General features: G+C 34.3%; 1 protein-coding gene across 1 annotated transcript; it reads left to right on the top strand.

Moving 5' to 3' along the window:
• The first annotated feature begins 310 nt into the window (after positions 1-310).
• On the top strand, positions 311-11,970 carry LOC107489092 (uncharacterized). Its single transcript, XM_052262627.1, has 6 exons — positions 311-326; positions 9,399-9,640; positions 9,733-9,945; positions 10,546-10,647; positions 10,751-11,086; positions 11,890-11,970. The coding sequence occupies exons 1-6, from the start codon at positions 311-313 to the stop codon at positions 11,968-11,970; spliced, it is 990 nt and encodes a 329-aa protein (XP_052118587.1).
• The last annotated feature ends 537 nt before the right edge of the window (positions 11,971-12,507 follow it).

The following is a 12,507-nucleotide window of genomic DNA, read 5'->3' as shown; positions in this document are numbered from 1 at the left end:
GAGTGGTTGAGTTGGGAGTATTTTTTCAGTGTTGCAAACCTCTCTGTAAACATCCACAAGAGACACCCTAAGGGGGGTGTAATTGTGGTATTTTTTGATTTTCTCTCCATGTCAATCTTTCTTCTTTTTGGAATCTTTGTCCTTATCTCGGGAGGCGAATCCGGCTTTCGAGGTCTCTCGTAGTCGAAAGTTTTCCTCTATGTTGATGTACTTCTCTGCTCGTTCCTGCACTTCATTCAGAGATGTGGGGTATTTCTTTAATATAGATTGACTAAAAGGTCCTTCTCGCAAGCCATTAATGAGGCCCATAATGGCGGCCTCTGTTGGTAAGTTATGTATGTATAGGCATGTCTTGTTGAATCTTTCCATGTAGTTGCGAAGGGTTTCCCGTTCTCCTTGCCTGATTCTTAATAGACTTGGAGCGTGTTTAGCTTTGTCTTTTTGGATAGAGAATCTGACCAAAAATTTCTCGGCCAAGTCTTTGAAACTCGAGATGAACCTAGGAGGTAGATTGTCGAACCATCTAATTGCCATCTTCATCAAAGTAGTCGGAAAGGCTTTGCAACGAACTGCATCTGAGGCATTGGTGAGGTATATTCTACTTTTGATATTGCTGAGATGATGACCGGGATCTATAGTGCCATCGTATAAGGTCATATCTGGGAGTTTAAAAGTCTTTTGGGATTTTGGTCTTCATGATCTCCTTGGTGAATGGATCTTATTCCCTACGGGAACTATCCTCAGGAGAGGATCGGTTGGCTTTAGTTTTGATATCGACTTCAAGTTTTAGGAGTTTGTCCTCCAATTCCCGGCGTCGCCTTATTTCCCTCTGTAAGTCTTTCTTGGCCTCTCGTTGACGTAGGGTTTCTTCTTCAAGTTGTTTTAAATGGTCTTGAAGTGCATCCATGGCTCCCTTGTTTGGAGAGTTCTTCTTGTTGTTAAGTTGGGAGGTATCTTTTGGTGTGGTGTCCACGTTTTTGTGCGGTGTTCTATCCTCTAGATCTAAAATGTGGTCGTTGTCATGGTCGTCCGCCATGATAATGGGATGACTTTCAGGTTCCCTGGCAACGGTGCCAATGTTCTGAGGGTTATCTGACACTGTAGGTCGATCTCGGACGAGATCTTCTGTATTGGTCGGAGCTGTTGTGTTTGACTTGTTGGACCTGATGGTGGTGCTGATCCTTCGTCCCCGGAGGGTGGGGGGTACCTGCAAGGGACTCCGACGCTTAAGTTAGCAAGGGTATTAAGCAGGTATTGAGTAGAATCAGAGTATGAGTTATACCTGGGTGCTCCAGTGTATTTATAACGGTGTAGAGAGACCTTCCTTAGATAAGATAAGTTAGTTATCTTATCTTATCTTTATCTTCGAGCGAGGTCATCTTATCTTTAAGGGAACCGCCTTTATCTCTATAGGCTTGGGCTGCCCTTGGATTCAGATCGTGTTCCTCTATTTGGGCCCTTTATTGGGCTTTCCTGGTAGTTTGGCCGAGCTCTTTGAGGAGAGGTCGGAATGTCCTTGACCTGAAGAGGTCGGTCGCTTTGTCGGTAGAACATCCAGGGTCGGACATCTCGACCCCGGGTAAAGAAAAGCCAAGGAAGCAGTATAAATATCCCCTGACTCAGCCTGCGAAGCTAAGGTTGGCCAGAGGATATATATATATATATACATATGAACATACATAAGTATTCCCAAAATACACCAAAATGCCAAAGTAAACTCCTATATCTCCCTCAACCTCTAAGAGGAGCAGTATACATAAGTTACTTGGAGAGTAAGCTAAATACATATATATATATATATACAACAGGAAACCAAAATACACCAAAGGACTACGTCGCTTCCCAAGATCCAGTTGCCTAGCGAGGAGCCTCTCGACCTGCATCTGAAAAACAATAATACAATATGGAATGAGAACATAGGTTCTCATCTTGGTAAAAGTGCCACGTGTATAATAAATAAGGTCCTGATCTAACATACTCAAGGTCAATCCTAATCTAACATCCAACCATTTCTCCGTCTCTTCCATCCCTCCATCATCCAAAATGCAATATAAACAAGCAACCAAACAAGTTCACACACAAGTAGTGAGTAGATAGTACAAATAGCAAGTAGAACAGATAGCAGGTGATATATATATCAATTAGGCAAACCCAGGAAATGCATAGCAATCAAAACAAACAAATGCATATGATGCATGCATGTCCTATGGCTGATGGGGCCCATATGTCGGTTATAGAGCCAACCCAACAAGTCCGAAAACCTTAGATTGTCCCCCGTCGTGCATCCCCAAGAGTCTATGCATAGAGTTCACATTCAATCATCATATAATCACTCAACGGGGGCTATCCATACCCAAGAGTTTATATGTGCCCGGTCACCCTTACAACGTAGGGTCAACAAAGTATAGAGATTCAACTTGGAACACGTGGTGGCGAGCCACGGTTTTTACCTAGGGAAACTCGTATCTCAGATATCATTATTTATAAGCCCTAGCAATTATTATTAATACATCATCAAATATCAAGCTTTAGCGTTAAACTTCGTCTTCTCGGATCCATTACTATCACTAAGACATCCTTAACACTATTTTCTTTTCTATTTTTAATATAACAAATGAACTTGGAATTGGGCAAACTTTATGTCCAGACGTTCATCTTGGAATAAGCTTTCTAACAAACCAAAAATCATAATTTTCTGATTTAACTAGCCTCAGAAACAAAGGAGAAACACTGACTGCTCTGCAGTGCTTAGAAACCAGAAAACAGCAGCAGCATACGATATCTAAAATTCCATATAAGATTCAAATTTAATCCAATAGCCTTAAAAATTAATATGGTTCAACTTAACATATCCAGGTTTCTTTTAAAATTGTTTTCAGGTCAAAACATTTTTAATGAAGGATTTATGTAACTTGGAAGTTGAGTAACTTGTGATGATAAGTCATCTTATGCTAGCTTTTCAAGTATTTTTCACTTGTTTCATTAGGTTTTATGCACTTTCTTGCATTGTAAGTAAGTGGTTTGGAGTGGAATTGCATAGTTTTGTTGAATCAATCAACCATCCTTTATTTGACACTAAATCATGAGGTTTAAGCTAAAATTAATTGGGTTTTGAATGATTTACAAACCTTGTGAATTTGGTGATACTTTGATTGGTTGTTTTGATTACTTGTAGGTGAAGAAGAGAAAGAAACAAGGAAAGCGTGGCCTAAGGAAGAAGAAAAGCATGGCCTATGGAAGAAGGAAAGTGTGGCACATCAAAGGAGAAGCTATAGCGCTCTCTCAAAGAGCTCAGCGCTCTCTATGAAAGCCATACTCAAGGCCAAGGAAGCAAGCAAGGAATGTTGTGCTCTCCTTGTTAACCGAGCACCAAAGAAGCAAGGCAAAAATCACAATGCTTGGTTAACACAGTTAACTTTATCAGGCTCCATCCAAACTGAATCCAAGGTACAATGTTTACTAGTGAAGGCCACAAGGTTCGAACCCATGAGCCAAGGGACCGAGAGAAGTGCTCCTTGCGAGGAAAATAAGCAAAAATTGGCTGAAATTCATTCACAGGGGTTAGAACCAAGGAGCTGAGGAGTGCTACCTTGGGTTATTCTCCAAAATTGGAGCTGAAGTGCTCCCAGCAAGCCTCGAAGGGAGGCTCCCATCTCAAGCAAAGAGCACTCAGCTCTCCCCACTCACCGAGCATTATTGACACGGACAAGGGGTTGGGAGCGCAACAAACTTAGCAATTTGACATGGCCAAAGGAGCTTGGTGCGCAAGACTTGGCAAGGCTTGGATGCTACGCTTTTGTCATTAACCGAGTGCTACCCTGATGCATGTCCAAGGAGCTTGTCACACAAAATTTGAAAGCCAAGGCAAGGGGGATGCTGCGCTTACTCCACCAACCGAGCATTGCCCTGGGAGTGTTACCCATGGTCCAAATTCAACTAAAAATTCAATTTAATTCAATTCTTCACCAAATTAAAAAGCCCACTCCAAATTCTAAAATCCAAAAATAGGAAGTGTATAAATAGAAGTTAGTTTTATTTAGAAAAATAAACTTTCTTTACCTTTTCTTACCTTTAGGATTTTTAGACACTTTTAATTTTCATTGGAGAGCTGAATTTGAGATTTGAGCTTTGGGTTTAGGAATTGGAAGAGAGAATTGAGTTCTCTTCTTCTTTGTTCTTACTTCTACACTCTTCATTCTTGGTTTTGAATCTTCGATTGAGAATTGGAGGAATTCTGTTTTATTCTTGATCTGAGATCTTTCTTTGTTTACTTTCTGCATAATTTCAACGAATTGTGATTTGGATCTAAGTTTTCTTTACTGTTTTCATCTCTACTTTTTTTGCAATTGTTCTCCATTGGATCAAGGAAGGAATTGAGATCGAAACTTGTTCTCTAGTCTCATTCAACCCCTGAGATCTTCAACTTCTCTCTTAGTTATTGCAATTGAACTGAATTTGCCTTCTGTTTTGCTTCTTCAAGAAATTCTTCTTTTCTATTTAGATCTGCTGTATTTTAATTCACCTTTCACTTCTTTGTTGATTGTCATTTACTTTCTCTTGTTTAATTTCTAAAATCCCAGCTCCCAAATCCCTTTATGATTCAAGCAATTTACATTTCTTGCACTCTAAGCTTCAGCTATTTACATTTCTTGTAATCTAAGCTTCTGTCATTTATATTACTTGCACTTTAAGATTCAGCTTCTTTACTTCCTTTGCCCTTTAATTTACAGTCAATTATCCCTATCCCTTTAAATTTCATGCAATTTAGCTTCTGTTGGATACAAATCACTTAAATCAACATTTGTTTGCTTGACTAAATCAACCACCTAACTAAAATTGCTCAATCCTTCAATCCTTGTAGGATCGACCTCACTCATGTGAGTAATTACTACTTGATGCAACCCGGTACACTTTCCGGTGAGTTTTGTGTTGGATCGCTTTCCACACATCAACTTTCTGCAGAATTCTGTTTTAAAAGCCAATGAACATGTCCTCTTCCAAGTCCTATAACTCACTTATTAAAGCATGGACAGCCTTGAAATTTAAATCACAACTGCTAAGCATAATTAATTTTCACCTCCAATTGGTTGCATCTGAATATCCATCCATAATCAGAAGTTATAAACTCTCAAAGGTGCTGATCAAAGAAAACAGAATCTGGCTTTTATTGTATAACACATCGTATTTCAAAAATTCATATCTTTAAAACCACAAGTCCAACCATTCTGAAATTTTACACGTTAAAGTAATAGGACTAAAGCTTTATTTAAAATTGGTTTCATTTCAAAATTCATTTTGAAACATTCACAGTAGAGCCAACAAGTTAGTGCTGTTCTAAAAATTATGCGGTAAAAATCTGATTCCACGACTACAATTTGAAAATTCACCATAAATCATATATTTAATGAAAAGATCCCAAATTCTCCAGTTTAGTTCCAAATATTCCGAGGTTTAACCAGGACTTGGTTCCACGCAATTTCGATCATCACAGAATTAGTTACAACATACGCAATACTACCACAACACAACTCTACATCCTTTTTAACAAACACCAACCATAATCCATCATAAATAAATACAAGAGCATACCATTAATAACTTCCACACCTCATAATTCTAATATATATCCACCAACAAATCTATTCCAACAACATTATAAGGCTAATCATCAAATACAACAAACAATTCAACTTATCCTATGGTTCCTATATGTTTCAATTTAGTTTTCCATTACAAATACAAGATTGAGCTAGGGTTAGGGTGTTCTTACCATACCCATATGCTCAATAGCTTGAGCCCACAAGTTCCGGAAGCTAACTTGAACCTAGAACACAAAATTTGGACAAGATTCACCATAGGTTTTCAATTTCACCAAAGAAAGAGGGGTAGAGATTTTGAACCAAATATGAGGCTTACCAGTGAAATTATTTGAATAGAAAGGTAGAGCTCAACGTGCTGAGCGCGTGGCCACAATGGTGGGCGATCGGAGCCCAGACGGAGGAGTTATGGTAGTGGGAAGGAAGATAAGGGTTAGGGAAGCTCCTTCTCTTCCCTTGCTATTATGGCATCGCAATAGCTTATGAGGAAGAAGAGAGCTACTATTTCTTTAAATGTTTGGGTTCGATTGGACCCATGGGCCCAGTTTGGGCCACGGTTCAACCGGTTCGGTCCTTCCGGTTCGATTTTGGGCCAAATTTTTGAAATTGGTATAAAAAATTCTCATTTCGATGAGCTCTATCCTTTTTGATATTAGTTTCGCATTTTTAGCTTTCCTATTTAAAATTCAATTTATTAACTAATTATTTACCAATTTTAGCGGAGTTTACCTATTCCATAGGCATATTTTTCAATAAGAAGATCATTTCCTATGCAGGTTAAATTCAAAATAACATAGCATTATGATCCTTTATAAGAAGATGGATTTTATGGTGCTACTCGAGTTAACTTCTTTGGTTTCTACATATTCAAGAACCTCATATGATGAAAAAATAAATAAATAAATAAATAACAAAAAGTCTATAAAGTATGTGAAAAAAGAAAGGAGGTCATATGTCTAATTAAAATTATGAGTGATTTTTCAGGCTTTTGATTTTTGTAATCGAGAATATTAGATTTTGGAACAAAAGTCAAAGCATTATTGTTAGCAATTTATTATTTTGTTGTTTAATATACGTTATTTTCTTTTTTTTTTTACTAATTTTAATTATTATTTTTTAGTTATATAATATAGTACTCATTAAATATGTAATTTTTTATCATGAATATATTAAAAAGTATCATATAATTAATATGTTTATTAATTAATTAGAGTACTATATATTTAATATGCTCATGATGATAAATATTAAATAATTAATGAGTACTATTTTATAATAACATTAAAGAGGATATGGTATTTTAAACCAAAAAAATATGGCCCAAAAAATTATTAATATAAAACTCAATAATTTAATAACAAAAAATAGTATTTTTTTAACAGTTTTATAACTTTGTATTTTGATTGTTTGAGAAATTATATCCACCACCTTGATTTCTAAGAAATAACAAAGGTAATTGTAATTGTGAATATTTATATATGATAGATTTTATTTATTTTAAGAAACACTATTTGCACACCAAAAATAAGATATTGAATAAGCAATTATATATTTGAGTACATTAAAATTATTTTTGAACTATATTTCTGTATTCTAATGTATATTTTATATAGACTGTTGATTTTTATATATATTTAATATAATTGAATTTTTTATACTCTAATTCCTCTCTCAAAATATCTAATTATTTGTTCTTTTCTTCTCTCCTCTTCCCTCAGCATTGATGTTTCAATAACGTGACGTGATGTTCTAACATGAGGTTAAAGAAATTGAACAACAAAAATGAGGTGCTTAGCTTTACCTATTGGTTACTCTGATTTCTTTCTAAACCTAAAGGAAGGAAAGACTTTATTTTTTTTAATTTGGAGAAAGAAGACTTTGTGAAATTTTTTTGAAGCAACATGAAAAAGTGGCATAAACATTGGTCGATAAGCATTTTTTTTTTTGAAGCTCTTACATTTTGCTCTCAATACTTAGAAGGGATTGAGACAAGATTTAATAGGCCACCACGTTTTAATGATCGTCCAGATGATAATTACAGTACACATGTGGATTCCCTTTTTCCACAAATGGGGAACTCAAAGGGAGCTTTCACAGTATTTGAGTTGTCACCTATGGAAAAAAAACAAGCACATCGATATGTGGTTTTAAATTGTCCATATGTCAAACCATTCATTGAGTAAGTGCCTAAGGATTTTCGTACATGTTTTTTATTTACTTGAAAATAGTTGTTTAGTTAGAGTTAAACTTTCATATCTGATAGTGACTTCAAAGATTTTGTATGAAGATGATCTAAGGGTAGAAGGCCTTCAAATGTAGAGATAGAAAAAAAGGGTCAATAAAGATTTTGTTACTTGGTTTCCTGCGCAGGTAAATAGAGAAGTGATAATTTTTTGCTAATATTGAGCTAGTATTTGTGGATATAATAACTAATATGTTGTTCTATTATAATAGCTTATGAACCCAGATATTATGAATACTGTGCATAAGAATTTGAGATACTTAGCAAGGGGTCCATCACGATATGCCAAGAGGTTTTCTACATTTAGTATTAATGGGTTCTCCTTTCGAACTACCAATCGAGACAAAGGGTTAAAGACCCAGAATAGTGAAGTTTTTTTAATGTCTTCAACTCCTTGTGTTTCTAGCGCTAGTGATGCTGATGTTAGGAATGTTGATTTGTCATATTATGGCAAACTAGAGAAGATATTATAGAACTAAACTACAATGGCCAATTTCGGGTTACTTTATTCAAATGTAAATGGGCTGACACCACTTTATTCACCATTGTCGTGCATTTGAAGCCAAGAGATTCATATGATATGGGAGAAATGAAGATGATGAAGCATGCGAGAATGAGCCATGGTTAGAGCAAAATTTAAATTTTTTTATTTGAAAATGGTGATAATCTATCATTGTTAAGAGATGAGGTAGATGATGAACTACTAGATAATGACATTGGAGAAGACGAACACATGTCAGAATAGTAGGTGAGTTTTATTAATAAGTGGTTTATTAAAGAAAAATAATTTTTGTCTACATTTCTTCTTTTTCAATTTAACTTTTGTTTGTAAATTTTACATAAATATGTTGTTTAGATTCATTAATTGATTTAATTGAACTACTAAACCTTGATGAACATTTTATTCTATATTTATTAATTATTTATTTGATTTATTATGCAAATATACCAAAGTAAAAGAGATACAAGAATATACTTAAAGCAGCAGCTGTTGCAAATTCTTCACAAGACAAGTCAATAGCGGCTGCAAATTCTTAACAAGACAAGTCAATTGCAGCTGCAAATTCATCCCGAGACAAGTCGGCAGCTTCAAATGCATCATAAGTCAAGTCCGTAGCAGCTGCAAATTCCTCCCGAGAAAAGTCGGTAGCAGCTGCAAATTCCTCCCGAGACAAGTCGGCAGCAGCTATAAATTCCTCCCGGGACAAGTCAGCAACTTCAAATTTCTCCTGGGACAAGTCAGCAACTTCAAATTCCGATTTGATTGAGATACATGTTCTGACTCTAATGTATCCTTTACTGATATTATGTTACGAGAATATATATTACATTATTTTCTTGTTTTAATAATGATATTTATCTTGCAGTGGATATTACTAATATTAGCCTATTTTCACCTTGATTCAGAATTCTGATATATAATATATAGTATTATATATGTAGCTTTTACATTATGCCCTGCACAAGAATCAATCTTTTATAATATATATCTATCATCATATGTTTTATTCTTTAGTTGCTCAATTACTTATTTATTTATATTTATTTATCTATTTCAGATGAATATAAAAATAGTACACGCCTTCATTTATTAGTGAAGGATGAGCATAATTTGCTAGAAGGTTTGCACATAGTTGTCAATTTTGATAGACAACATGCAGCAATAGGAGAAGCAGCTGGACTCCTTGTAGGAGTTTGTGGGCAATTGGTCACTGATTGTGTAGTATTTCCAATCAGTTTTGATAAGTGGTCAGACATTCCAGAGAGCTTTTTTGAAAATCAATGTAATATTTTTTTCCAAGTAAGAAGATTACTTAAACTCTAAAGCTTATTTTGTTGTCATTATTTAGTTATATTTGTTAGTTAATATATATTCTTTGTTCCATATTAAAGGCTCGATTTTGCTTCAAAGTGTGTGATAGCTTGGCCAAACGATTTCTGCTCCAATCGCTTGGCAAAAAATGGAGGAAACATAGGATATTGCTTTGGAATGATTTTTATGATCCGAGGTTGAGTAAAACCGAGACCATAAATAATACACCAGAAGATATTGCTCTTGATCAATGGGCTTTATTCGTAGAATATCGTTTGAAGCCTGAAACTCAGGTAAGTACTTACAATCCTAGTTAAATGTTGTCCCACTAAAAAGCCTTATATAGTTTACTGCTGTAAATAGGATATTGAATTCATATGGAATATTGTGAATGCATATTTAACTCTATTTAATTGTGTCCAAATTTATCTTGCAGAATCTTTGTAAGAGGAATCAAGAAATTCGGCAAAAATAAATAATTCCTCATACTTCAGGTGCTAAATTAATTACAAGAAGAAGGGTTGAATTGGTAATCATTTCTATGTGTGGATTTCATACATTTAATTTCATTTTGGCATTATCCAATTTTTCAATTTAATTCCACTTGTCTCCCCAACTATTATGAGAATTGTCATGATAAAATATCAACACAACTTTCACAGGTTCATTTCTATGTTGGTAATCATGAATTGGTAATCATCGATAACATCAATTTCTCAGCTTATGTTTAGTTTGCTGCCATTATTATATTTTATATAGCATAGGAGTCATTATGTTAGCACCCAATGCATCTCAGTTGTTATATTGTTGCTGTTAGTTACTTAATTTTATGCATATCTTTTCTTGAATGATATAATTCTTGATTGAGTCTTTCTACTTTTCTTGATTTTTAGACGGAAGAGACGGGAAAAGAAGTTAATAGGGTTCAAATGTGGGATATCACTCACAAGAAAATAGATGGAAGTTATGTTAATGAAAAGGCTAAAGAAATAGCGGTAAGACTAAAGTGCAATAAGTAACTTGTTTGTATTTCTTTTTCTTTCTTTTTTATAAGATAATATTATGTTTGATTCTTTCCCATTCTTTTTATATATGTAGGAGAAGATTGAAGCATATAATAGTCAACAAGCAGTGGAATCAATCGTTAATTCTCCTTTTGATCTTGGGAAAGAGCACCCTGGTCGTGTTCGAGGTTTAGGCATGGGAGTTGTTCCAACAGTTTCTTTCAAGAACAACACTACAAGAATTAGTCAGATGAATTTAGGTTCTTCAAATGATGTTGGCACATCATCCACTTGTGGTCCAAATATGCAAGAAGAGTTAGATACCGTTAAAGCACAATTGCAAGCACTAGTATCCTATATTGCTTCTAAGGAAGGAGGTAAAATTCCAGTGGAATTGACTGGAATATTCCCGACTCAAAAAATTTCACAGGTACAAATATAATTTATGTTCTTAATACCTTATTTCGTGTGTAATATTTGGACTCTTAAGGGAATCTGGGTCAATTTTAAAATTTGACTTTGGAAGCTAGCTTTAACTTTGTTAATTAAAAGCCTAACAACAATTGATTCCTATGAAAAAGACTAATTGATTCCTATGAAAAATTGATATACATATAACAAATTAAAAGGTGCAAGCAAGAAAACAAAGAAACATTTTAAAGAAGCTAAGTTAATATTATAATAACCAAAATTAGATTGAAGTAGTAGCTAGTAACATACAGCGTAAGTAGTACATATGTTGTTTTATATTATAATAACATTATCGTTGTTGTTGCTCCCCATTAACAAACTCTTATGAATTAGTTTCTCCACCACAAACCTAAAACTATTACTAGTAGCACTCTTCTTCATGCTTCTAGCACTTAACTTGGCCATTATGATTACGATAAAGAGTAGAATGAAATAGTAGCTCTGAATTCAAGTAGTACTATATATATAGTGAAAGTGGTGGTGGTGATCGTGCATGTGGTATATGGCAGTTTTAAGATAAGATATAATTTGGAGGGTAGCTTCATGGATATTTATTTGACAAAATAGAGAGAGATCGATGGTTGAAATAGAGTTAAATTAGTGTGAGTTTCCTTTTTCTAATTCCCAGAAAACAGAAGATTTATTGTGCAAATTGTTAGCGCATGTGAGTTTTCTTTTTTGATTGAATAATTTTATATTAATAGTTTCAGATTCAGTTTTGTATCCCTTTTTATTGTGCTCATAATTATATTTTTGTTATAGGGATTGGATCAAGGGAGTGAGATTCTATCACCAAGAGAGTTAGAAAGTAGGTCTTCTGGAGCAAGCAATAAAGAAGCATGATCTTGTATGATAAAGATTTTATGTATTAAGTATTATAGATATATGTTACGACAAATTATTGAAAAATGTTATCTTTGATACTTTGTTTTTGGATTATGATTTTTATTTTCGGAGACTGTGTATGAATTAAAAATCTTGTTATGATGTTTGATTAAGGTTATGCTTTTTGGTTATTATGAGATTTTAAAGTTTGAGTTCTAAAAATGTCACTTTAAATACATAATTTCAATCTCATTTAAAAAAGTATAAAATTACAATTAGGTAAAAATGACAGCTAATAATGCCATTTTAAACAAAAATGGTGCCATTATATCCTAGTAAATACGGTAGTTAAAAAATACAATTTTAAACGAAAAGGATACCATTAAATACAGGTAAAAACGGCAATTATAAATGCCATTTTTAATGAGAAAGATGCCATTAAACCCAGGTAAAAACAGTGGTTAGAAACGCCATTTTAAACGAGGAGGATGCCATTAAACCCAGGTAAAAACGGAGGTTACAAACTGCCATTTTAAACAACAACAAACCGCCGTT

Source organism: Arachis duranensis, chromosome 1 (genome assembly GCF_000817695.3).
Source record: "Arachis duranensis cultivar V14167 chromosome 1, aradu.V14167.gnm2.J7QH, whole genome shotgun sequence".
Lineage (NCBI taxonomy): Eukaryota > Viridiplantae > Streptophyta > Magnoliopsida > Fabales > Fabaceae > Arachis > Arachis duranensis.
Note: the sequence above shows the minus strand (reverse complement) of the source record. Positions and strands in the feature narration are given on the sequence as shown.